This window comes from Bombus pyrosoma, linkage group LG12, assembly GCF_014825855.1.
Source record: "Bombus pyrosoma isolate SC7728 linkage group LG12, ASM1482585v1, whole genome shotgun sequence".
Taxonomy (NCBI): domain Eukaryota; kingdom Metazoa; phylum Arthropoda; class Insecta; order Hymenoptera; family Apidae; genus Bombus; species Bombus pyrosoma.
In genome coordinates, this window is record NC_057781.1 from 7,601,272 (window position 1) to 7,629,143 (window position 27,872).

The 27,872-nt window shown below is 40.8% G+C and overlaps 3 protein-coding genes across 11 annotated transcripts in view; 1 reads left to right on the forward strand and 2 right to left on the reverse strand.

Moving 5' to 3' along the window:
• LOC122573898 (calcium-transporting ATPase sarcoplasmic/endoplasmic reticulum type) overlaps positions 1-3,912 on the reverse strand; it is a 48,335-nt gene extending 44,423 nt beyond the window's left edge. For 2 of the 4 annotated variants that reach the window (XM_043740843.1, XM_043740839.1), the window contains exon 1: positions 3,488-3,912. The gene's annotated coding sequence lies outside the window, so the exon portion shown is untranslated. Of the gene's footprint in view, positions 1-1,825; positions 2,079-3,487 lie in introns of those variants that run through there. The other 2 variants (XM_043740842.1, XM_043740840.1) reach the window with 1 other exon arrangement.
• A 139-nt stretch (positions 3,913-4,051) lies between these two features.
• Positions 4,052-27,872, forward strand: part of LOC122573901 (laccase-4-like) — a 41,023-nt gene continuing 17,202 nt past the window's right edge. For both annotated transcript variants that reach the window (XM_043740850.1, XM_043740854.1), the window contains exons 1-3: positions 4,052-4,594; positions 6,457-7,181; positions 7,278-7,321. The gene's annotated coding sequence lies outside the window, so the exon portion shown is untranslated. The remainder of the gene's footprint in view (positions 4,595-6,456; positions 7,182-7,277; positions 7,322-27,872) is intronic.
• On the reverse strand, positions 16,438-27,141 carry LOC122573903 (pre-piRNA 3'-exonuclease trimmer-like). 5 transcript variants are annotated; one of them, XM_043740859.1, is made up of 14 exons: positions 26,733-27,141; positions 26,420-26,654; positions 26,033-26,311; positions 25,767-25,965; positions 25,596-25,700; positions 25,406-25,513; positions 25,234-25,330; positions 25,049-25,148; positions 24,892-24,975; positions 24,728-24,816; positions 21,908-22,006; positions 21,037-21,524; positions 19,221-20,676; positions 16,438-19,141 (listed from the first exon to the last, which is right to left on the reverse strand). In XM_043740859.1, coding segments are annotated over exons 1-12 (1,527 nt in total). In that variant the 5' UTR covers positions 26,864-27,141; the 3' UTR covers positions 16,438-19,141; positions 19,221-20,676; positions 21,037-21,523. The 5 variants fall into 5 exon arrangements, with proteins under 5 accessions (XP_043596794.1, XP_043596793.1, XP_043596796.1 ...); XM_043740858.1 differs by lacking the exon at positions 21,037-21,524 and having other exon boundaries at positions 26,733-27,140; XM_043740861.1 differs by lacking the exons at positions 16,438-19,141; positions 19,221-20,676; positions 21,037-21,524 and having other exon boundaries at positions 25,056-25,148.

Consider the following 27,872-nt stretch of genomic DNA (forward strand, 5'->3'; position numbering starts at 1 on the left):
ACGCTCGTCATTTTCTTCACGATATATTTCCCCTAAATGCTAAGCAAACCTCCTCTTCCGTGAGACTGACACAGCGAACGGCAAATCATTGCACACGTGCGCCACCTCGCGGAATGCGCCATTAACAAGTTGCAGCGTAGTTGCCCGCGCGCCGTCTACAATGCAAACGTAATTATAAACATAAATATCCAGTTAATCGAGATTCATTAACGCGTTACGATTACTCCATATGAATAGCCCTTCACTTCTCGAACTATGGAATTTCTATGAAAACGAGTCGTTCGTTCACTTTCGTATTTCGCGAAATCCACGTCACAGCGCGGCGCACCGTATAATATGAAAATGCGTGCGAGTCGAATGAACCGAGCATGTGGAGCGACGCCATTGGCTGGACAGCGTTCGTCAAGTATGACGCACTCAGCTATTTTCAGTCTTCTGCTAGTCTATTTCCTTGGCGCGTATTTTAAGACATTCAAAGGACATGGCTAATATTCTCGTTATATAACTATTGCTTTTATAATTTCATTTCGATCGCTTCGGTCGATGATTCGCGACGGAGCGTTGAATTTCGCGCCATTCGACAATTTTCGTCCGATTAAATACGGCGGCCAGGTAATCTAATCGACACCAAATGATTGTTAGGTGGTTTCGTTATATAACTAAGCAACCGGGTGTCTGTAGGTTGTATAAAATTTTTGAAATCCGTTACATAACCTGACGAAAGATAACTCGACAATATAGATTTGTTTTGCATCCGAATCTTTCTTGCATTTAATCGATCACGAATAAAAGATCGATATTTCATCGATCGCTGTGTCAACTTTGTTCAATTTGTCGTTCGTCTTGCCAAATGAGATGATGTTATATAATATATCAGTATCGAAGTGTATAATATGCAACGTTCACGCGCGTGCCTAAAATTGGGCCTGTAACTTTTCACCGTTACAGTAACAATAATTCATCGGACCGTAGCAGCGTTAGTCGTTAAACTGAACCGAGTACATCGAATCATTTTAAACATCATAAACCAGTAAGCTTTCACGACGCAGAAGCTGCAACTACTACTAATGTATGGTTTTATTGCTAATTCAAATAAATACTTGAAAGAAAAAAAGAGAAAACACTTATATCAACCAATATGCTCAACTTGTATCCGAATCTTCCGAAACTTCCAGTCAACGATTTTGTTTCACGTTTCTCGACTATATATGCGTTTGAATACATATATTCGTACATAATATATACATCTGTAGATTCGAATACCAACAAAAAGAAGAAGCAAAACAATTTCAAGAAACAATTCCGTTTGTTTATGATTATTAAAACGACGCGTTAATAGGAAGAAACACACGCGAAGCTAGTATCGACGACGAGTTTCCAAAAGTCATTGGATCGTCGCACGCTCAAGGTCAACGTCGCGACGACTTAAAACTCGGATGGAGTGCAAAGGTCGCACAGCCAGTGTAGCAAACGCCGAAGCCAAGGTTAGCGCTAAACTTAAGTGTGAATGGAAGAGCGGTGACTAGCCGGGAGACTCGATCGGGGTTACGGCCGTTGGAATCAGTCACCGGGCAGACTCCGCGTCTCCGGAACTCGACCTGTAATCCTATTCACCCGAACAAGTTCCACAACCGAAATCCCTGATCTTACACGATAAGAAAAAAAAATTCCAACGAGTTCTCGACGTCGGATTTCAACTCCTTTCTCCCTTTCTCTCTCTCTCTCTCTCTCTCTCTCTCTCTCTCTCTCTCTCCCTCTCTCTCTCTCCCTCTCTCTCTCTCCCTCTCTTACTGTTTCGATTAAAAAATCTACAATTCGAACGTACGAAGATATTCAAGGAATCCTGTCAACCGATCCTTTTGACGCTGATGCGTTCGATCGTCCTGTGGCTACGAGAAACCTGAACAAGCAACGATCATGATCAAAAGTCGCGATTGGAAACTTGAAAGAAAGTCGCGCGCCAAAATGAACGGACGAAGAGGACAGACGGTTGGTCGATTGGTCGAATAGGACTGCGGAACACTTGGGAACCGGTCCGAAACACCGTCCGGACGATCAGCTCGCTCGAACGCCCGGGACGCGACTAACCGGCCAAATCGCGCGCGCCCCAGCGGACCATTTTAGCACGTCTCTGACGACGACTTCCTAATTATTTTGGCAGAGATGGCCAGCAGCCACTGATTTCCCTACCCCTCCCATCCTTAGCCGCTACGTTCGTCTCTATCTCACCAGCTACCCCTGTCCCTGTTCTACGCACCGAATGCCTCTTCTTATCTACCAAATTCTATCCCTGTTCTTATTTTCTTTCTCCCGTTTCCTTCCGTTTTCTTCTCGCCTCTGTCAATAACCATTTTTTTGCCAAATTTTCTACGATATGCTAACTGCTCTACTTTCAAATAATTTTGATTTTGCGAAGAGACCGGCTTAATTGCAGTTTCTTAGCCCTTGGATCAACGAAACTGTTATTAGTTGAATTTGTTCTGATTCTCTGGCAGTTACGAAGATGTACGTAAAGACGGAGCAAACAGGATGAATCATTTGAATTAAAACAGGCTTATATGTTAATAGCATAATTGTGCAATTAGGTAATAGATTGACGATGATATAATATTGGGGATGGTTGGCGGCGTGGTAGAACAGTTTCTATTTGAAGATGAGATGCAACACGGTGGACGAGCTATAAAGATAGGAAATGTAGTACGTTTGTTGGCAAACAAGTAGAGGTCGTGTTTGTATGTAACGTGAGCTCCGCATCGACACGTCTTCGATGAAGTAACATAGGCTATGTTAGTTTGGCTGGCTACTTAGGCTAGTGATACACTTTCGAGTAAGCAACATTCGCTGGACGCCGATTTGATATACGTCACTAAATATCTATGACAACATGAAATCGAGCGTATAACGTGATGAACGATCGCCTTTCGAAACTTTCGGTATCTTCACCCGCGCAGAAATTGTTCCTAAATTTATCCCTCTCGTACGATCCTATCTACGAGTACTGACTTATCAAATTCTTCGCGCGGTCCTAATCCTCGAACGTATTCCATCGAATTTTCCACAATTTCGAAATAGATTTTACCGGAACGAAATCCCCTCGAATTTCCAAGTTCAAGTCGAAGACCCTTTCGAGATCTTTGTCACTGTACACCGAACGGAGCATATCGAGTACGTCGATTCGACCAAACACACATATCTCTTTCGAGAAGCATTGGACATCGACGAAAAACAGCGTACGATCTTTCACGCTGTTCGTTAAGAGATCCACAATAGAACGATTCACGGCCTCCCTCGGCTAAGTCTCTTTCGGCTTTTTTCGGTCACACTGACATAACACTGATCTCGTCCGATCGTCGTTTTCTTTTCTACCGATTCAATCGATTTTCGTATCACACTGTGTACATGTATCGTCGTCACAAAAACACTATGGGTATCTGGGAAACCTCCTGTGTTCACCTGTTGGTTGTACTCGCGCGGCAAGCAGACTTACCAATGCTTCGTCTTCTTGTGCTTGGCTCCGGGCTGTTGTTTCCTCACCGAATCGATTTCTCGAAGGAAATCGGCACCGGTGCGGCTGGGTCCCGGTCGCACTTTGCGATTCTACGATCGGCCGCGCGTTTCTTTCGCGTTGTACGACGGACAATGCGCAGAAGAGTACCGTGAAGACAGGTAAAGTAAGCGAAAGAGAAGGCGGCGAGTGTGTCACACTTCGGCGAACTTTTGCGAGGCCTGTCTCTCCCCGTTGATGCGACGATCCCGATTACAGACTCGCTACTCCTCCCTGAACATCGTACCGTGAGAACGCGCGCTTTCCTCTGGTTCCTCTGCTTTCCTCTTTACATGAAGGGTGGTCGAGGGCGAAAACAAACAAACATTCAAAGGGCAACGCCTGCGCTGCTCAACGAAACGAAGCGACGAACCTCGCCGAAATTCCTTTAAATAGTCCGTAGGCGTCGCTACCTGGCGGCGAGACACCGAACGAGGGAAAACTCTGGCCGGAAGCCAGTGGTCCCGGCGGCCGCCGCACAGCCTCCCGGTTCGCTTCTCGTCGCAGTTTTTTCCATTTAACCTTCGAATTTCACCAGCACGCGCTTGGATTCGGGAACCAGCTCGCCGTACCTGCTACTCACCGGCCTTAAATTTGTGTAGCGAGAGTTACGCGAAAGGGTACTACTCCAGGTAGTAGTTCGCTCCAGCCACTTCCGGTACCGGAACACCACGGCCGCCATTGCGAAAATCCTTCGCGTTGAGCTTTACCACTTAGGAGCGATTGCTTCGTGTAGATTTCCCCGTTGGAGTAAATTACGTTCGTGCTTCTGCTTGCGATCTGTGCGTAGAAAATATGAGAATAAGCGTAGCTTGAAATGGTATGTACGTGTTAATTGTTTCATGGAGCGATAATAAAGATACTGGTTTTCTTCAAGGTGGAATGCCGATGGTATTGCTGTCCCTTCCTTTTTTTTGAGATGGTTTCGACGTCAGGTTCGGTGTGGCTCTTTTTTAAATATGATGTAAGACAGAAGAATTCAATGACCTCAAATAGAATTACGTCGAAGCAACTCAAGGTCCCGTAGGCGGCAGTTTCGAACTTTTTAAGGTCACCATGTTCTGCCAGTATTTTCGGACAACCCTGAAATTTCATCATTTCCATTTCATTATATTCGTCGCGTACGAAGCAGAATAATTAATTTCCGAGCGACTTTGCGCATATTTCTGCTCCGCAACATCCACATTAACGCGAATCAAGGGTTTCTGTTTCTAAAAATTCCGATTCACGATTTGCGCGTGTGATCCTGATCAGGATCCATCGGATTCCACTTATCGGCTAAGTGGAGGACCCACGTAAGATCCAGGTTTCAACAAACGATCAGCCAGTTCCCCGATACACAATGCTCTTATTGGAAACGTTCAAGGTACGCGTTTTTCTCAAGATCGAAAATAGGTGGTTGGCGTATGTCCAAATGCGATATCAGCTAGAGCCTCGAAGACAATCCATCGACTGCGACCCCCAACCGATGGGTAACGTCGCGGGCCATTTATTATCTCGCCGGTGATTAGCAACGTTCGAGCCAATCAAACGCCGAACGCGATGATGGATCGATCGTGTTCCACGGGCAAGGGACGCGAGCAACGGTTGGCGAACCTTGCTCCGTTCCCTCTCGTAGGAACCGCGGCTGGTTATGTAATTATGGTCCAATACGCGGCGAACCTAAAATAAGATCGTGCCATTTTCGTTTCTGTAATTGTTCCACACTAATTTCGTTGTCTCGACAAGCCGACCGACTTCTACCGCTCCGGAATCTCTTCCAATCGGAAATCGCTCGCCAACGTTCAACGTCCTTGTCGCCATTCCGCCAAATTTTCCATCCACCGAATCGTCCATTTCGTTCACCCACGAGCATCGTCAAATAAATACTCTGAATCTCCTCAAGGACAGTAGAGAATACGTAGACCCGGCTGTCAATCATAGGCCGTTCGTTTAAGGTTTAATTGAAATGGACTTTATTCACCCTTTGACCACGACGTACATGTAGCCCGAAGAAGCGACTTGCTTGCTGACGTAGATTAGAGGCATGTCATTTTTAATTGACTTCAGTTTTCGTAGAAACGATATGTCTGCGAATATAGTTGTTGTTTGCCGAGTTCCTGTACATACATCACATTTATCTTCGCGTGCAGGATTATGTCAGCTTAGTAAGAAATAAGCTATACCGATCCAAATTTACCCGGCGTAGGTAATACGTCTTTCGTGCTTAGTCGAAGCATTGAATTCCTAATTAAATTGCGTGACTAGAATAATGTTGCGATCTCGTTGCCATATTATATCGGCGAATGAAACTTTCTTATCGTTTCAAACATCCAACGTATATAAATCCAACAACGGTATATTACTCTGCTATGATATTAAAAAATATCGCAATAGGAAGACAAATTATAAGAGGAAAAGCGGAGTTTCGCAAGTTGAATTTCTACCGAAAAGACCGAAGGAGGTACGAAGCTAAGACGGTGTTGCGTGTAACCCCGCAAATCCCTCGGTTCAAGATTCTGCTTCTTCGATCCTACATTCCCATGCAGTAAGGTTCGCGTACCAGGAACATTATTCATAGATAGGAGCAGAAAAGAAGCATTAGCCGCCCACGCGACGGCGTTTCGAGTATAAAGTCTGGTTCATATTACTTAGGTTACTTCTCTTTAACCCCAATCGAATAAAATAAATTTCAAGTTGCTTCACCCGCACGAAGGAGAGACGAGTTTTCTTTCAATTCGCCATCTCCATCTTTTTCGATCTTCCATTTAAAGGAAATACCAACCCTGCGGCAGCCAATTCCTCAGCCGTATTCCCCAACTTTTAACCATTCGCTCATAGTTTCTTTCGTCCTGACACGCTCATACTCTGTACTATTATCCTTCTTCGTACTCTATGCTACTACAACCTTTATTGTCGTTTCATATTTCTAGGAAACGCCACCTTCCTCGACACCGCTTTAGACGCTCGAAATTGGGTTGCTTATAGTATCAGACGACGTCAGGTTAGTCTAATATCGTTTAATTAATCCGAACGACGCTGAAGCGTCGAGTAAATGAAACAGATCGACAGCCAGGTGACTTGAATCCAAAGTCGAGTAACTTGACTAATGTGAACGAGGCCTAAGAGGAGGAGGGCCAGAGTGCGCGAAGCAACGGATGGGGGCCGAAGGCGAAGAAGAAGGAAGAGAAGAGCCGCGCAACGGTCAACGTTCTGCTTCTTGCGCGGATTCTAAATACATTTTAATATATGAGCGCGTCGTGCTCGACTCGCGTAGCGTTCGTCGTCCATGAAAACTTGGTACGCGTTAAATCCGTTCCATCCAGGCCAGCTGATCGAGGCGAGGGCCTTCGATCGCGCGCATCGCGCCGAAAATCGGAAATAAATATATTACCGGCCGATCAGAAATAAACTGCGCACGGTGCCGGGCTAAACGTAGAACAGATCGGAACGCAAACTCGATTCCGGGGAGATAGCGGTGATCGATGGGAAATGTCGCGTCCTCCGAGTGAACGAAGAGACGAGGTCGACCGCGAGGACGGTCAGGGATTTCGGAAAGAGTTCTGGAAGGTCACAGTTCCTCGAGTGTTTCTATCTACTTCGTTGATTGCAACATACTATATGGCTAACGAGCACCGTGTAAAGGATACCAAAGAAGGTGATTAACCTGCGGATCGGATCGTCCCTTTGCCGTGCAGATCAGCGATAGTTAATTCTGGATATACAGGATGATCTAAAAATGCTTCTCTTTCAGGAACCACTTTCAATCGGACGCTTTCTTCTGGCGGATTAAAGAAGGTAATCTATGGACCTTGAATATATGTAGTTCCTGTACTATTCGATCATTTATTTTGTGAACTTTTTATTATTGCATAGATAAAAATATGCGATAATATTCTAACGAATTTCCCAGACGATTTCCAGATGATCCCAATGTCTTCTTTAAGCGAATCATGTACATGTTATTTCTTTTGTGTTAACCACTTATCCCCTTTAATCTCTTACTCGAAACATAATTTCTAAGAAATATATTTGAATATTTATAAGTCGAACGAATCATGTGTAATAAGTTACTAGCGACTGACGAAGATATAAGTATCGTGTATCGAGGCAAACGCGAAATATCGCGACGTAATCGTAAGAAATCGCGTTCTCGCGTAAAAATGGAAATTTCGCGTGGAAGAGGATTTATTATAAAACTATCGACTAATGAATCAATCGCGTGCAGAATATCGCGTGTCAATTGCATTTCACCAGCAATTTACGCTTCCGTAGCACGATGTACATCCGTGGCTTTTACGAAACAACGGAAGTTTGACGTTGGATGTACGTATCATCGATAGAACTATACGCCAATCAGTCGAGTCTCGTAAAAGGTACACGAGCAGTCGGTATTCTCTCATTATAACCAACAAAAATAGACATCGTTATTTCGTCGCTTACACGAAGCCGCGGTTTAAAGCATGGCTTTATTTTTAGGTAAAACATAAAGCGTTACGTAAACGTCGAACAGCGTACAGACGTTTCGGGACATTTTCGCGCGAATCTTCGCTTTTCCCTTTTCTCTTTCGCCGTTCGAAACTTTCCACGAATATCATTGATCCGTGTCTTTCTAATTGTGACGTATTTAAATTTTTCTGTAGGAATGACGCTTCTCACAATGATATAGCGTTTTCTTTATTTGGAATCTGAATGAAAAAATCCACATATTCTGTTTTACACGCGTCTTTACACGTTGCCAATCCCACGTTAAAACTGCATATCTTTTCACTCGAATTTAACAAATAACGATAACATTAAGTACGCAGTTTAATATTAATTTGTCTTAATTAACATTGTAGATTTATCGTGTATTTTGAAAAAATTCATATCTTCGAATTTAGCAGGTTATTCTCTTCTCTGGCTATTTTCAAGTTCTTTTTCTAAATTTCTAAATTTCCAAATTACTTCTATCTAACCACGAAATAATAGAAAGATCAGAGAAACGAGATAAACGAACTTACTTTTCTCTGTAACTTCCTCTTCTATAATTAGATTTACCACTGTTTATTAATGTACATTAAACAACCTAACTCAGTCGCCAGCTAATAGCGCCTACTAATTCCGATCTCTAGAGGATTCAACGTATTCGCGTTTACGATTCGGGTTTAATGCCTCCATCGGGCTCTGCCCCTAACGAGATTCTATTAAGTGGAACACGTGTTCCAAAAGCTTTGATAGTCTACGTTAGCGTGAATCTCATCGAGCAGACCCTGGAAATAGCGTGGGACACGCGCTAGTTGCCTGAAACTCGACAAGTCCGATTTTATTTATGAACGTTCTTATAAATGACGTGCTAAACATCTACGATGACATCGGATGTCAGACGTCGAATGATCCATAGGATCTGCCCCGAAATGAATCTTCTAACAATAAGGAGAAACACGTTATTTCTATTAGCGAAAAGTTGAGACGTAACCTGCAATAAAATCTCGAGTGTATTTGACATCTGCGTGGCCAAAGAAAAACAAACGTGCCGCGCAACCAGAAATTTAAACGAAACTATGTGCTAAATTCTCTCGTATCTACCTTGTCGGATGGCACAACAAACGATACTTCCGTTCGTTCATTGAAATTTTAGGTCTGTCGATTATCACGAATTTCGACCGCGATATTTTTTCTCCCAGCCACCGTCTTTGCTACCCGATCTTTCTCACCGAGGGACCGTTCTCAAATTCCCAATCGATCGAAAAAATTTCACTGTTATCAAGAAGAGACTGACGTTGGAGCTGTCGACGAGAACTGTCAGGTTTATAACTTGGCAATCGCTTGGTTAAACAGTCGACTGACCAGACCTTCTCGTTTCTGAATTTCGCGGAAGGCATTCGATCGTCTTTTCGTTACTCTTCACCGATGATATTCTTCAACGTCTACTGGACGTTCGATCAAGTCTACGATAATCAAATAACTCGCGAACGATGAAGTTTACTTGCTCCTACCAAATTTCGTATGGTTCGTTGTCAAATTTATCATTCCCGTACTTGCTTCTAACTGCTAAAATCTCACCGATAACGTCAGTTCGGACGTGCAAGCGAAGCTACTAGCTGCCACTTGCGATCTTCCTAAAGCGGTCAGCAGCGAAAAATGCACTCGAGGAACCGTGAAATAAGAAAATAATCTGAATCATCGAGAATACTCGTACAACAGGTGACGATCTGACGCAAGGGGTAGCAGGAGAAACAACGGAGCCGAACCGTTCGGTTCGGTCAGCCAACAAATCACGTGGGACGCGAGACGCACGGTCCCTGAAGATTTACAAGCGAGACATCGGGAGGATCAAAGTTGAGACTTTGGATGACAGATAGGGGTTACGGGAGGGGCAGGGCGTGCGAGATACGTCTATTCTGGATTCTGGCAACAATAATGCCCGCCAGGGACAGCGGACCGAGTGGACCAACCGTAACACACGCTCCCGCGAACAACTAATAACGCGGTTCGTACAAAGGCCGCCTGGTCTAATTTCGTATTATCCTGCGCGTCGCTTGCTAAAAATACAAAACCAAAAAGCCTGGGTACGTTCACTTTTTAACAAGGAAGCGGGAAATTTTGCCGGTTGACGGATGCTTCGACGATAACATCGAGCGAAATTGTCGACCGGACGGATGATGGAGGTTGGCGAGCTGGACTCTGCTTGCAAACATTCCCGAGAATGATTTACGATCCTGTATATAATCGAAGGATATAAATCGTGCAGCTTCCTGGAAGACGAACGTATTATTGATCTATGGTTCGTTCTTCGGCGAAACTTGTCTTCCGAATTTTGTCGCGATCGTTAAGGAAAGACAGGCGAACGTTTGTCGATTTATGGTGGCTATAAACACTATCGGCGCAACGTCGTTGTAGCGTTTACGTTCTAATATACCTCGGCCGAGGTATATTAAATCACGTATCGTCTAGCGGTACTTTTAAACGGCTACTAAAATTTCCCTACTGTGAAACTGAATCGTACTACTTCATTAGAAGATAAGGGTATGTGCCAATACCTGCTCTAGCCACTGTACGTCTACTTGATTTGTAGATCGGTTAACGTTCGGCTGGTTTGTGTATTTTGTAACGGATCGAACGATGTATCGGTAATTCTCTGATTTTACAAGAACCGAATTTGTCGTAAAGAAAAGGAAACGGGTGTAGATTTAGTCCTGCGAGTCCTTCTTTTCAGAAATTTTTGGACGTACGATTCCAGCAAGAATTTGGAATTTCGTTTGAAGAATTTTAATGGCGGTAAGCATCTTTGCTGGTAATTTAGGCCTCTTTATTAGAGTTTGATGGCAACAGAGGAGGATGTGCACGTTGATGGATATACGCGTTGCAGGTTTGCGTGATTGGAGCCGAGCAAGGGCAGGAAATCGTTGGATGTATGAAGTACATCTCGTCACCGTCATTTATGGGAGTAACAACGAGACCTCAGAGATGTAAATACGTCGATATCGAATTTCGTTACTTGTCAAACCGCGATACGTCGAGATACGTTCTCGAAGGAAGTCCAATTGCGAGTAATTCATTTACGTAGCAACTAATTACAATTTCGTTCCGACAAACATGATTCCACGCGTGATACTTTATCGCGAGTAGTACACAGGGTGTCTCTCTATCGATCGTACAATCGGCAAAGGGCAATTCTCCGTGAAAGAACAAATGGAAAATATAGAATAAGAATTTTTCTGGACTGGAGTAGACAAGTATCCAAGTATTGAACACGCGTATCCAATCGGTAACTAGGTATTCAACTTTACATATATCAGAGAAATTTTCAAATTCGATTTTGTCGATAACAAGGCCTCGAATAAGCAGAATTTCTTCTATATTTTTTACTTATTTTTTCACGTAAAATCGACTACTCCTCCACCATTGTACCACCGATACCAGTGGATTCCCTGTACACGCATAACAAATTGTTTATCGGCTGACCGGTTCGAAGTGAAGTACCAGCGCACCGCGTACAAAGGTACATACGCACGTAGTCGAAGAACAACAACGGGTCTTTGGCTCGTGTCGTTGCGTCACGGCGACGCATTCTTTCCGGTCGGAAGTTTGGGACGCGTAGTCGTCGTGGTCGTCGTCGTCGTCGTCGTGTCTGTCAAGCGGTCCGTGACAGCGGCGAATCAAAGCGCGATGGTCCGCTATCCTCTTTTCTTCTTCCTCTCTATCCTCGTGCCTTTCGTCCACTAGTTTACTTTCAGGGTTAACGCGGCGAAATATCGGTGCCGCTTATGTAAAATCTTGTACGAGTAACATTGGCATTCTAATAATAAACACGGCAGTCAGGCCTGGCCCGTGGCAACGTAGAAACGCGTTCATTGCCTACCTGACCGCGTACAACGTCGCAGTCAAAAGAGTAATTTGCTGCGCGGAGAAGATCCTCGCCGCGTTAGAGGTGCTTACGACCTAAACTAAAAATACGTACGGGGTCCGATCAACGGCCAACTGGGCCAGTGAAGTAACCGTAGCTCAACGTCCAAAATATAGTCCGACATCTGTACATATAGTCGCGGAGTGCCGATAGTTGGCATCCGCGGCAACGTGCAAGCATCACCGACAGTATAATAGCGGCTGTCATCACGATTCCCTAATGACATACCTATCGTTGGATCATCTCTCGCTCATTCTTTGTTCCTACGCGTTCGTATTCTTCAAATTGTCGCAGACTCTGTCAAACCGTTGGCATAATTCGTCCTGTGTATGGACGCGTGTTTTCGTTGCAGCTGAGAGAGGAGAACCCCTAGGACAATTTTGATGGTCGCCGCATTTCGTCTTCCCCTCAAATTCTCCCGAAACTTGCTCCGTTGGTGTAATTCCTCCCTGTATACGAATCGTGTGTTTTCGTTGAAATCGAGAGAGGGAAATTTACAGGTTCGAAGATTTGCGGCCGAGAGATCCCAGACAATGGCGATGGCTTATTTCGATGGTACGGATGAAGTAGGTTGCTGAAGTACTTTGGGCTGGTTTCGCGGCAAAGTATTACGTTTGCTTTGGTAGCAAGTCAAAACCTTGGAATAGTTTTCAGCTACGCGAATCGTTCGGTGTAGAAGATTTTTCTCTTTCTTCCTCTGGGTCGTTTCTTTTAAGCAGAAAGACTTTGCAGAGTTGCAAACGCGGAGTGAAAAGATCGTGGAAGAAAACTGATTTTGCTTTTGATCGATATTCGTCGTATCAAATGTATACATTGTGTAAGAAGCAAATGATCGGTGAGAAAGTAAATGATTATATCCAAGATGAGATGAATCAACGAGCCGAAGATCCTGTCACGTTTAAAAATCTAAATGCAGACGATCTTCGACTGGTAAAACGATATTCGATTAAATATCGAATGTATTAAATGTATTAAATAGAAATTCAGCTGTTTAAATTCAACGAAAAAATTCGAATCAAATGCGAATTCTGCGTTTAAGTTGAAATCTGTCGGCTTAAGAAGAAGATTTTTCGAGGGATCTCGTCGGAACGTACCGATGCCAGCAACTTAATTTTGCGATTTTCGCGAGCAGCGGAGCATCCTCGCGCTAGATCGTTGCCAGGAAACCTACACTATCGTACGTTTGCTTCAATTCGATTCACGACGACACGTGCAACGGTTATAAATAAATAGCACGCGATTGTTTATACGTCGATAGCGACTGACGACATCGTGAAAGTAGTCGTGGACGTTTGCATCGGACGTCTGATTGGAAATCCGCGACGCGAGCTGTAAAAGCGGAACCGTTTCGTTGCCGCGAAACGTTGATGGATCGCGCGAGGGATGCGACAAAGGGGAAGGAAATATCGCTCGCTCTCAAGGAAAATCCAGTATAAATAACGCATGAAATTTATGCACGCAACCCTGTTCCGCGATAGGAGTTCCCTCCTTTTTCCTTTTTTCCTCTGAGGTCGGATAGTTCGAAGGACAGCGGTTTCCACGCGAGATCGGTTCGAGGAAAAAAGGTGTCGCGGAGGTCGATCGTTCCTTCGATATTTTAGGAAAAATGCTGTTGAGAAGTGTCATTTTTTTTCTTCAAAGAAATATTCGAAAGAATGTATAGGAGAAAAGAGAGGATCGAAAAAAAAGGAGGAGGAAAAAGATAAAAATAACGATAAAGCGGGGAAAAGGAGAGTATTAAAAAGATGTTAATAAAAAAAAGTAGGGATTTTTTCTCTACCGAAAAATATAAAAAAGAATTTAAAAAATGATGTTTCGATATCTGATTCCAAGCGTCTCCGAACATTTCACTTCCACGCATTGTTATTTAAGTAACGTTACGAGATACCTTTCTTTCTATCGTCTCTCGTCACGGAGTAAGGAAAAAGCGAACGAGCAGAGGGTCTCTGGCATTGTGACGAATTCCATATGACCGACACACGAAGCACAGGAAAAGCAAAACAGAGAAAAGGAAGTAGAAACGGACGAAACCGACGTAACTACGGCTGGCGAGGAGTCAGAGATTACGTTTATAGAAGGACATTACGTAGGTACTCGAACTCGTTGTTACAGAGATTTATTTTTCATAAATTCTACGGATCGTCACCTTTCGCCAATTTCCATTCTACTCGACGATTAATCTTTCTATCGGAAAGGTGAAAGTAGAAAAAACAGTTGTTCCATGTGCAATAAAAAAAGCGGGAAAGGGGAGGAGCGTAAAGGTTAAGGGAAAAAGGGAAATATAAAAGAAGAGGAAGCGAAAAAGAAAGAAGAGAAAGGAAGGAAAAGGGTCACGGCGAAGCCTGCCTTTCATTACACGTGTTTACGGCTGAACGAAAGCACCGGGTATCTATTTTTACATCCGGTAAGAAATCTGTCTGCAATCAAACACGCGGCGCCTGGAAGAAACCCGTATCTGTCCTTAATCCTATTCACCCATCTATCATTTCACCCTTTTATCTTACCGCTCGTTAACCTTTAATAGCGTTTTATGATAGACAAAGTATCAAAGATATCCACGCATTTCACGTTTAATTATTTTATACGATTAGTAGTAACAGCTTTTATAAATGTTTGCCTATAGCTTTTGCATATTCGCGAGTATTAGGTTGTCCTAAAAGAAAAGTGTCTTTCTTTCGCAAACGTGCTTTTTACAACAGTGCATCTTCGTACAAACGTGAAACCAAGTGTGTGAAATGTCACGGTGTTGTCGTCGTGCGTCTATTATTTCCTCATAAAACGAAAGAAACTTTTCGGACAACGTAATATTATTTTCTCTTCTCTCGGTATGCGGTAATTCGGAATATAAAGTACACGATACGTTTAATCCAACGTGTGGGAAACGTGTCGTAAATAGTCGTACGCGTATTTTCAAAGTATCGACCTGTTAAAGGGTTTTAATACTCTTTTAATACCTCGTTCGCCGTATAGAAGAATCGAAAGTAGTAAAATTCGAACGGCGCAAAAATCGGCGCTGGCAAGCGTTCACAGCGCGAGGATAAACCGACGAAGCGTACAAGACGACGGAGGGCGAAACGGTAGCAAAACGACAGGTATTGTCCGCGGTCCTAAATTATTCGACGTTCCCTGCCACTAGTACGAACGAGAATCTTTGGCAGGTTTCGAGCAAAGGCGACGTGGAGGAAACGCAGAAAATTCTCATCTATCATGTCGAAACGTGTTACGCGCGAAAATAGTCGCAAGGATACACCGAGGTCGGACTTGGCGAGAGCGTGGACGGGACGCCGGGCGTCAAGGGTGCGCGTGGATTATCAAGCGTACGCACCAGCTGCCGCGACACTCTCGCCATCCTCGCGTTCACTGCGAACGCGCCGGCCGCTTTCGATCGCGCGGCTTCTTTGGCATGATATTTCATAAAAAAAAAAAAAAAAAATGTTTATCTAGAAATGTGAATCGGGAAATTTGAACTCGAAAGCTCAGAAGTCGAGATATTTAAAGACTTTCACGTTCGAATGGTTGACGACTCGAAAATTTCAGTCTGGCGCTTGGAAATGCGAAGGTCTGATGTTTGAACGTTGGAAAGTTCAAGAAATTGGACACTTTGAATGTTACAATCGGTTGAATTTAATGAAATTCTTTTGAAAATTGAAACTGCGTACGACGCTGTATCGTAGAACGGTGCTATAAAGCCGATGGCTGGTGCAAAGACAAACCGAAAACGTTGCACAAAATTTGTTAGCAAGAAGGCCATGGCACGCTAGGTGCATGTGCACTTAAGTCCGATATAATTCGTCGAATGATACGTTAGTCAATTGTTTTGTTTGCTCGCGAACTTTACGAGACATAAAATAACGATTGTGTTATTAATGCAAACCATCAGCGATTTTCTACGAAGAATATCCGCTTTAAGATACGCTACATCGATAACCAACAATTCGTATCAACGGAGCTGTTGCATCTTCTATTATATTTTATTACAATATCTATGATATTCTGTTATAATTATCCGATTAAGAAATCACGCCAATATTAAAAATGTCTGTCTCGTTGAATCTTGTTCTTAATTTTCTGTTAATTCTGTAGAAAGCAAGCTGTAAGTTTTACAACCTGCGTTGCGCTTTATTATTCTCATCAAGGCACTGGAACTATTCATAGACAATTATGAAAGTTTGTATAAATAGCCAGTAATATTACAAACGCGATATATAAACATATTCATTGTGACTATGCGAGTGGATCCGTGTCGACGCAGCTTCTGACGAGCGTCGTGAAACGGAACAACTGTTGTCTCGACTCGAAAAAAGATTAAAATGCCAGAAACTCGAGTTCTGTCTCAATATTTTTGTTCGGCTTACCTTTGAAGGTGTAGTCGTCCAGTTTCGTCGTTCATTCTGTGTAACAATCATTGAAGATGATATTAGGAGGTGGACAATTGTATGCAGGAAAATAGGCAATTTCATTTTTTGAAGGATGAACGACGTCAGGATGTCTAGGTGTAATTACTACAGCACTTAGTATTCTGTAATAAAAGAAATTTCTCTTTATTAGATTCCATCTTTGAAAGTATTGAGATTAATTTGCATTTAAATAATTACGTAACATATTTCACAAAGATGATTAGAAAATTAGAAAATGCGATTATTTAAGGAATAAATGGAGGACGAACGAAGGAATGGACATTATACGTTTGACGATTTTGCTTAAAACGCGTAAAGATTAAAAATGTTCATTGACGGTCCGAACGAAGCAAAGCCTATTTAAACAAGACGAATGTGCTCAGAAGTATTTATAATTCCATGCTTCTGTAAAACGTTAGATTATTTTTGTGTGGTTTGATCGGAGAAGACGTTACGTCTGCCACAACGCGCTCCAAGGTGTCTAATACGATACTTGTCTTTATCCTAGGGGTAAAACATACATACGAACGTAACAAATTCGCGTACCATCAGGATTTGAAGAGAAACATATACGATCGCGTTTAACCCATAAGATAATTATAACTCTAAAGACATTTTCATTTACGTTACAGAAGAGAATAATATAGCTCCGTCTAATTTATTAACACGCCAAATTTCATAATCGAAAGGGAAACGTCATTTAGGTGATCACTGACGTCTGACTTTTGTCTCTAAAGAAATCGTGACGTCACGATATATCCTTGAAAGAGGCGCTATTATGGCCGGTCAAGCCTACGCTCTAGGCCAGGGGCTAGGCTAGGCTATTTCCGCTATTCAGCTTATGGACAAAAATAGTCCTAGAGAGGTTTCGAACAAGAAGCTGCTGGGACCTCTAGTACCCCTCCGTCGGAGAAAGATGATTTTCGTACTTCCGCCACTTCAATCGAACCTCTTCAATCCCATCTCATCGTCCATTTCCTTTATCTGTGACATTTCGAGAGCAATATTCTTTATATACGATAATTCCCACCAGTCGTCCATCCGTTAATCTCGCTTCCTCTCTTACAGTTTAATCTCTAGCTTTTACAATTATACAGATAGAAGCAAAGTATCAGAGATTTCGCAAACAAACTTTAAACAATTAAAGCGACACTAGGGACCAACGTTCCTGCATGAAATTTTCAATTTTCTTGGACAAAAGAAAACAATCTTCTACCAATTTCCTTATACAAAGGAACATCCATTTCCCTGCAATTTCCCTGCAATTTGCATAGGATAAAGATCAACGTTCTTTAAAGAACCGAATCGACGGAACCTTCGTTCGTTGCGTTTCGAGAACAGAGTTTAATTACATCGATGTTATCGTAGGGACGCGGACGATTTACAATTATTTCGGTAATCGGTGGAAGCAATTAATCTCGGCGCACCCACATAATCGCGTTATTCTGTGTCAGCGCAGGCGCGCGTTTCTCCCCGTCGAAAACGGCTATTTCCACCGTCGGCGACGCGCGACAGGTGCTCGGTCCATGCCAAAGCAAAAGCGCAGCCTGGCGCACACCGTGCTCCCGTGAAACGCTACGATTCTCGGCTGCACGAGTGATTTCGAAACCGTGAGACCAGAACGCCGACGTGTGGGTATTTTCAATCGTCTCTTCTTTTTGCTGGCAGTGCGTTCAACGGTCCGACCGACTCGCCTCTCGTCCTGGCCGGACCGATAGGTGAAGGCGATCGAATCGAGTCACCTCTCAACGTATTTTTGGGCAGCCACGTGATACCGTTTTCCACTTTGTGCACGACTTACGAAGTAGGTCCTCGTCACCGACTATCGAGATTTTCTTTCAAGCCTTCTTTTTGTTCTTTCTTTTTCTTTTTTTCTTGTTGATTCTTCTGTAAAACCAGGATCGCAAGGTCTCCGTTTCTCGAGAACTCTATGATTCTATGATTATCCACGATTAGATGAGATCCACGATTACCCTGTCGGTTTAGATCAGATACTCGAAAGATTTAGTGGCTAGTGAGATTTACGATTCGTCTTGACGATTAACTTCTCGTTTTAAGAAAAATCCGTAGATTGAAAACTAGGAATTACACTGAGAGAAGCGTACGTGCTATAGCTTCGGTAGAATCGGCCGATCGCTCAAGGTTGCCAAATAGTCGTCTTCTATCTATCACACGCCCTCACCTTTCACCTCTTCCATGTACTAGACAAACGCATCTATCAAAAGAAGAACAACGGTAAGAAGGAAATTACCTTAACGACCAATGGGTTAAGTTTCCATTCGTTTGGTGAAAAACGACGGTTAGTAATCAACGTAGATTCCCGTAGACGAGGATGCGAAGGAACATCCAAGTAGTCTAAGGATGATCCGAATACAAATTGTACCCGATGAGACGAGAAAATAGCGAATTTGGTTAACCCAGTTCCATAGACCTCGTTGCTGGCGCTCGCGACCTTTACGTTCGTCGTTTAACCGGTCGAAGTAGAACCCAAAGAGACAGAGCGTGAGATCTATCTCGAAAGCTGCTCCACCTGCCACCGGACACCAGTGTGACCAGGCTGACCGTCCGGCAGCACGCCTACACAAATTGCTACTGCGTTATTTCGAGTGATTTAGCCTTGGGTGGCGGCCAGAGAAAACTTTTGAAATATCGGGGAACGTTTGGTCTCTTCCTTGGCCATCAGGATTTCAAGATAAGCACAAAGTAGCACAAAGTGGTCCGCGAGTAACAGCAACGAATTCGCAACGAGAACATCGTCTCGTTTCGTACTATGATACCTTGTCGTTAGGAGGATCGATATCACCTGATTCGTTCTGCTTATCCATCTTCATTCTGCGAAGAACAATACAATATAATAAATAAAATTGAAAACGATTCTCTGCAAGATTTTGTTGAATGTTATCTACGTTACCGCTTGCTTGAGGAGTCCACACACACGATTGAACGTCGTTTGATAGTAACAAGTCGTTGTTCTAGAGTATGAATGTCAGACCATTTGCCAAGACTGCAACGAAATTTACGATACAACCTGTCACGTGTTACTCTTTGCCCCTTGTTTTCGTTTAATAGTGCGAGAATCGTACATAACCACTCGAATATTGCCAATACGTACAACATCTTCATTTTCCTTGCAATATGCGATTCTTTTAAGAACTTCAAAGCCTAAATCAGTCCGTGCGTAGTAACGATAAACATTATGCTCAACTATATTCGAGCAACGTTCTACTTGTAAAAAAAGGTGAAAAAGTGTAACACACTGAGAGAAAGCATAATCGAAGAACTTTCCAAATGTCTAACGACGCGCGCGCCTGTGTGTGTGTGTGTGTGTGTGTGTGTGTGTGTATGTGTGCGCGTGTGTGAAATAGAAAAAAGAAGAAAATACGACCGATCGAAATTGCAATGGTTCGCAGCAAAGCCAGGGATAATTGGATTTTTCGCGAGTGCACGGAGGTTTGGCACAACGGTGAATAGGTTCCTTGACGAAAACGAGCTCTGGCCCGGAACGTCGACAAACCAGAACGAGAAATAATAATAACAGCTCACGCAAAGATTCCACTCGCGATTTCGATCTAACATTTAAATAGATTTTGCGGTTGGTGGTCGCGTACGAGCGTAAGAAAGGAAGACAGAGACGGAGGCACTCTTTCTGGGTTGGCCGGCCAGTTGGAAATCCAATCGAAGCTTGTTTTACTTTCTCACTTTTACGATGCTTATTTTCATTTCTTCTTTCATGATCTCTTATATAGATTCTTATGCAAGAGAATCATGGTGTAATCAATGAACGTATCGAAATGATGTCTCGTTGGTAGAACTTGATCTATGAACTGCAGTCCCATCCGCACGGAAATCTATGATTTTCTTTCTTACCTGTAATGCTCGTTTCATTAATGCGCTTTGCTTTCCTTATATAGTTACATGGTTTCGTAAAGTAAGTTTCAGATAATTATATAGCGTACGATTTGTAACATCACACTGTTCGCTTTGTATAGAGAGGCTCGTTGTCTAAATACAAGGACAACTAAAAAACGGTGCCAAATGACTGAACAATTCGGCCAGTTTCTTAATATAAAAAGATATATTAAAGATATATTATCTTCGAACACGTGTATATAATTATTTGATATACAGATGGAACGCGTGGAAAATAAAATTGAATTTTTACTCTGTACCTCCTACCATACGAAAATCAATTGGAATAATCGTTTCGTTACTGAGATTTGCTTTTGTAACGTTCCCCGTTATCAATATGCATAAGGAATTATACATGGAAAAGGATTGTTCCTCGTTATTATTATTGATTGATGTACGTTTTAGAAATATTTTTTAACATCCAGGCGAGAATACCTCCGGACAGGACAGCTCCGCTCCTGCAATTAAAAATAATTAGTTGCTAACAGTTATATACCGTAGCACAGACACGCTACATTTATCAATAGTTTTAGTCAAAATCGTCTCGATCTCGTTCGACTTCTCATAGCTAAAAAGCTAAAAACAGTTATGAAATGTAAAAATATCTTTAAAAGCTCGAAAGCTGAGAGAATGTAGAAAGACTGGACATTGATTTTTAGAGAAATATCGACTGGCTAAATATAAACGTATCAAAGATAGAAATGGTCCTCATCCCATACGATTTCATCTCATCATGAACGATCAACGCGGTGCCGATCGTTTCGCTCGAAATTCATCGGTAGCTTGTATAAATTTTTAATCAAATGTAAAATACGTACGATTAATACGCGATCCACGACGAATCGTTATATAACGCTCGTTTCGAAATCATCTCGATAGACATTGAGAGCCGCATTGAATTCGACAATTTTACAATTTCAACATCGAGTAACGATGCGATGGGCGTCGTGAGGGCCCAGCTTCGCAACAATTGGCACCGTGATCTCCACTTATGCATCTACGGCAATCTTCGTGCTAATTAGAGATTCTGCGGTGGCGCACAGGCCTGTGGAAGGGCCATTAATTTGTTTGACGTAACGCGGACAGCCTCGTTTAAGCTGAAACACGGCGATCGAATTTAGGGCTCGCCGGTGTCGAGACCGAATTTCAATCGTGATCGTGTCATCAAGGGGCTCGCGCAGAACCTCGCCGAATTAGTGCAATTCCCAAAATGGTCACGCGTGACATCCAGCCAACCGTTTAACGATATGTGAATCCTGTCCGTCTTCCTCCGATAGCATGAACCACCGTACTTGAAGAGTTTTTTCTTATGAAATAACAATGTAATAAATTTGAGTTTAAAGAGTACAATTATTTGTAAATTATTTCAGAATCGAAATGATTGAAATCTGAGATGTTTCGTACAGTTTAGTATAGCAAGGATATTAATAACCAATGGCCTTCGACAATTACGTTCTAATTAAGGGACATCGCATATATAAAGAATCGTGGGTAAATTGAATTCATAACTCTGATAATTCACGAACAACAAGTTATAAATTTTTTAAATTCTATAGGCTTCCCATTTACATCTACGTTGAATTCGTCTGCAAGATTCTACGTTCTAATAATAATATATAGGTATATGTAGTATAAAAATATGAAGAAGCACGAGAAATGGGAAATTTTGGGAAAATGGGAGAGACTTACCACAAAAAAATGGTCATGGATGTCGCGTGCTTTATGCGGTTGTACCGTGTCACCTGTAATTCCTCGCTGCTCTTGAATCGCCGCAATATCTCCGACGCGCTGCAACAGAATTTTTCAAGCGACCACGATTTATAATACATTAATAATACATGGGTAAAAATAATGTCATATCGATTACGTTGAGCAACCTGGCCTGATCGACGCGCGTTACAAGGCAAGCTTGGGTTACTATTTTATTAATAACATTAATAAAATCAACAAATAAATGCTTGCTAAATCTTGTGCAATTCAATTTTCCACTATCTGATCGATATTCCTTTTATACATTGCGTTACTTGAACGAGACACGCTTTAGTAGATTACTGTTAAAAGATTTATAAAGGAACTTGTAAAGAATCTCTCGTACTAAAAATGAATAATAAAAAATGTAAAAGTAGAAATTCATCATATCGAACAGTATTATGGGATGAAGCTTCGTTTTACAACGAAATACATGAATGTTATTTGGCGTTCGTGGTACAATGGAAAATGGTAAAGTTAAACTCAGACGATTTACAATTTGCTAAAGCAATTCTTTTCCGCGAAAATCGACCAAAAGATTTGTACGATTATCAAGAATTACGCGATCAAACTTATTGAATAACGACGGTCATTGAATCATTTAACTGTAATAATGCGATGCACGCGCCGATACAAAAGTTGTCCAGTAGGAATGATACACAGACACGCGGGAACGCTTGGAAAAATGCCAGCGGCAAGGAAAATCTAACGCGGGTGAATTGTACCGAACGCTTAAAACGCTTCGAAAGAAAATGCATCGTGCTCGTGAAATGCAATACTTGATAGCGAAGCACTACACAATTCATTTCGATCTAATTCGAGCTTGATGAAGCCAGCTGATTCGCGTGCATCCCCGATGACGAGTTCTATGGGTTGAATGATTTCATTTCGCGTACAAAGTTATTGTTTCACGGTTCCAAGCGACTTGCTTTTATCGTTTCTCAAATGTCCTTCGATTTTCCGATTACGCGTATACATTTTATGTGTATAGATATCGCAGATACAAAATTTTAAAAATTCCACATTTCACATTACAGAATATTTGTATCTATCCTTATTTTACGACGCGTATCTTTTGTTTATCTGTATATATATATTATACACTTGAATATATTTATCCTATTAATAGTATAATTAGGAAACAGTTATGCAAACTATTTTCTGCCAAAGCAATCGGAATACTACAACGTTCGCTTAATGAATTCCGTAGGGAATCGCTACCAAGTGGTAGGTGGAACAATAAACGTTAGGACGAGATCGGGTTTAAAACGGTAGGGTGCAGTGATTTTCCGACAGCTATGCTCATTTATATGCATAAGTGCTCGTTGTTCCGATAGCTTGGCGAACGAAAAGTAAACGGGCTTCTAATGGATTTGATATCGATGCTGATGGTGGTTTGTGATTTCAAGCTGTCTGAATTAAGAAAACACGATCGATTGATCAATCGATCCGACCGGAGAAATAAACTGCAAGGAAGAGGGAGTTAGAACAACTCGATACTCGCATGAAATAAGATTCATCGATCACGTTGTTGTATTAACTACTTGTCAACAAGTTATATACGTTATACCATATTCACGTTGAAAATCAAGCGATGTTCTGAAACAGCAAATGTTGTAATTTTGGCTTTATACATACAATGAAATATAGGGTATTCGGTATATTAATCGAGCGAAATTAGATTTTGTGTAATATTATTTTTAAAAATATATCTTTGTATTCAGAAGAGCGTAATGTATATCAAATTGTAGTTTGATATAAGAACATCAATGAGATCCGTACTATCTTTAAGGGATCTTAGGTCGTTCACCTTTCCCACTGATATTTATAGTTTTGCCGCTGATGCTCTGCTGACAAGACGTACGATTATAATTAATCCGTTTCCGAGTAATGCTATATCGGTCTCGTTACGTTTTAACAGCGTAGCAAGAAAGACAATATTCTATGCTTTTGATGGTATGTACTTATTCGAACCTTGAAGCAAACGTCTTTCGATCGTTGCTTCTTCGAGAAGAACTATATATAATGTACGCATCTAAAACCACACAAGACAATACGCGGCTAAAATATTAAGAATAAATTAACTAGGACAAATTTTGGCAAAACGAAAATACGGTTACGTCATATAAAATCACGTGCATCGATATCACACTTTGTAAGTGCAATGATGAGTATACGTGGTTGCCCTTGGATAAGATCCAAAATAGTTCCGGCACCTTACTTCGAAGCAGCTTCATACTAAAATACCAACTGCGTACTTAATACCTAATTATATTTGCTTAATGCGTGAGGGAAAATATAACGGAAAAATGAAAGACGATCGAAAGAATAAATATCAACGAAAATCGCGCATGTCACGAGTTTTGCACGGATTCACCGTATTTGCCCCTTTCCTTTAATCTCACCTCATTGTTTTGCTAACCTGAATACCGTGATATGTAAAACGTGAAATACGAGTTTCTGGGAGCTTGTCTTGTGTCAGTTTGACGGCCAACCGTGAAGATATTTATGCTGGACGACAACGAGGTTTAAATTTGTTTCAAGCTAAATAAGCTGATTACCTAAAAGTACTTGCGTAGATTCGTACTTTATCATTCGCGGACTGTCAGTCGCCTTGTTTCGTTTGTTACTAAGTCCAAAGAGTGACGGAAATAGGACATTTTATTGTATTACGGATCGAGATTAAAAATTTTTTATGAAATGTTTTTATCTTATGTAACGATAAGACGTACTGTTGATAAGTTCAAAAACTATACTTACGTATTGTGGCTTGAGACAGCTACTAAAACGCGTCTCCGAGCAAAAGGCATTACATCCACCGAACCATAAGATGAGAATTTCTCCACTAACTGAAAAAAAGTCGGTACTGATCGAAACAATGTTGAAAGTACAGCCTTCAAATACAATTTCATGTTTGAGAATACCTGTTTAATATCTAGAGATGGTGACTTCAACTTGACATGAAGCCATTCTGGTCTCGATAACACTGGATCTTCTCCATCAAGTCTCTGAAATGTTTATAGCACAATTAAAGTATTATCCTATGTGTTTTCTAGTTATGGAAAAATATAGTTTTTTCACCATATACATTTCATTGCCTCTTGTTATATTTATAGAATTTATAAAACCTTTTACGCTGCTCATTAACTCAGAATGAGACGCTGCCCTTTCTTCTAGACCCCTAAAGATAATAAACATTATTCGTGATCGATTAATACATATTATCATATGCTACAATGTAAATATTATATGAATATGAAGCATACGTCCCAAATTTCTTTACACAAAATATATGTGCCATTTTCACAAATACATATCCACAAAAGTAAGAATCCCACCCAGCGCTATGATAATTCTTTTTATCTACAATATAATTTAAAATGAGAAAAAGGTGCCATGTAATACAATAGGATTTAACAAGTCATAAAATTAAATTACGTGAAAATTCTTCATTAAAGATAATCTCTGGTGAATTATAAGTTGTAATTCGTCCTTTAGTTGTAAAATATTCGTACAAAATATTCAGTGAATTTATTTTCCAGTTTACTTAAAAAAAAAAACATGTTCTCATGTTTATACAGATACATTATTGGTCTACAATTTACATTTCTTTATCAATGTTCTTTACCTTCAACTCTGCTATATAATTTTCGCAACTCAAAGCTTAAGAATTTTGTGTCATATATTTGTGGAAATAATGTATGTATATTACTTTTAAATTCTTTGTATGAATCTAAAACACATACAAATTCGAATTATATGATTTATCAATTATTGTTAATATGTATTCATTTAATACCTGGTAGTGGCTTATAGAATTGTTGATGCATGAACATTAAATCCAAAAGTATATTGTGCCCTATTATCGTTTTCTTACTAGAGGACAAAAGTTTAAATACTTTGGAAAAACCTACATAAGTATCTAGCAGTACTTGTTCCAAATTATCCTTCTTGAACGAATCATCCTGCGCATTACTCAATATTTTCATAACATCTATCTGAAAAACAGACGATCTTATATAATGTTTCATTAGTATCCAAATAGAAATAATATTACATACGTACTGATTTATAGTTTGCTGTAGTCCAAATATTGTTGTAATTATACCTTAAGTCTTTATGTAATACATATTGTACCATAGGAGTGATAACTTCCAACTTTAACGGTGCATTTTCTAACTCATTAGAAATCCATTCGCAAACCTTGCTCTTGCATTCTTTGAAATTTTCTTCTTCGTCGTAGGATAAAAGTGACAAATAATTTTCTACGTCGCTTTGTGCTATGTGATCGCACAGTAATTTCTCATCTATTTCGTCGACGTACGAAATACCTCCGACTAAGAACTAAAAAATATATCGATATTTCTATGACAGATTTGATACTGCTAAGTTACAAAATTTGCCTAAGCAAACATACAAACATTTTACTCCAATTGTATTTTGCGAGCATACTTTATTAAAGTCGAAGCCATGTTTATAAAGAAAATCTATCGCTTCCACTTCCCACGACAATTGTCTATTTTTTAATGGTATAGATCTAGGGAACAAGTAAAAACTAAAACTGTCCGCTTTATAGGCATTCTTAGAGGGAACACGATAAAAAGTTGTAATGCCAAATTGTACAATTACGAATTGCTGAATGTTTCTCTTCCATGCCATGTAACGATCACTGAGAGTATCAAATAAACTGAAATACAGAAAAGATTAGTATGAAAAGAAGTACAACTAATATTACGATAACCCTTCAATCCTGAGTAAACCTAACCTATTTTTCAAATCTCTCTCCATACGTATACCTGACATTTCAGCATCTATCGCAATGAAAGCTGCATTGTTTATAGCATTCTCTATCCGTGGATATACAGCATCAAAATTGCTATTCAAAACTTCATTCATATTAAATTCTGTTTGTTTATGTACACAGTAACTGACTTTCAGCGAATAATCACGTGAATATAACCTAACTGATCCACAGTAATATTTGGTTACAAAAAATGAATATTGCGATCAAACGAAATCACAAAGTTTTATCTGATCCAAATTTTATTTATGAAAATATGATCAGTTTAAAAAATACTTAAAGATTCAAATATATTAATAATAATCAAAAGAATGACAAGATGATAGACGCTGGAATTGAACAGGATCAACAATACAATTATGAATTAGGAATCAATACATTACAGACCACGTTTCTTATCCTCCAATTTACCGCGTTTGTCTATTGTGTTTTTATTAGTTCATCAAACAGCACCGTTAATTATTGTCTAACACATTTAATCGCTTATATAAAATACTCGTTCATTGTATAAATTACCGCAATTTATTAAAATATAATACAATATATATATAATATATGAAAATTATAGTTATAGAAACTAAAAATATACATGATCGGTCTCAGTTGAGGTGCTTGAAACTTTGAATACGGGCATAATTAATCGAACAATCGATCATAACAGAAATCACCTACTCAACGCTTGTGATTAATACATTCCACTTTCTCTAACGAGAGTAAATTTACAGTAGCGGCTTATTAATTTCCTAATTAGCAGCAACAACTTCATCCAATTCAAACTCAATAGGTAGCCAAAGAGAGGAAGGATTTGGACGTGTTACGAGACAAACTCAACTCGACAATCTGTTTCCCAAAAGCTTCCCAAATCGGACGAACGTTAAAAAGCTACAACTTTGTCAGCGTTAAGTAACAAAACAATAAAGAACGAGCGTACCTAATCGATCAACGAACAGTTCGTTTGAAATAATCGACTGAAAATCATTAAACGAATAAATCAATTACACGTATATATCTATTTCGATCAATTTCGATGCGGTCACAGCATGGGAGGAATTTCATGTAAAGTAATTCGACAACTAAGATACGAAACTGAAGGCAATACCGATT

Bases quoted from the DNA above. Each gene is read 5' to 3' on its own strand.
- LOC122573903 (XM_043740858.1), bottom strand. From the start codon at position 26,863: ATGAATGAAGTTTTGAATAGCAATTTTGATGCTGTATATCCACGGATA. The intron at 26,655-26,732 runs GTTAGGTTTACT...TCTGTATTTCAG, and splicing joins GAGAGAGATTTGAAAAATAG to TTTATTTGATACTCTCAGTG. The intron at 24,817-24,891 runs GTATTCTCAAAC...ACTTTTTTTCAG, and splicing joins CATCTCTAGATATTAAACAG to TTAGTGGAGAAATTCTCATC.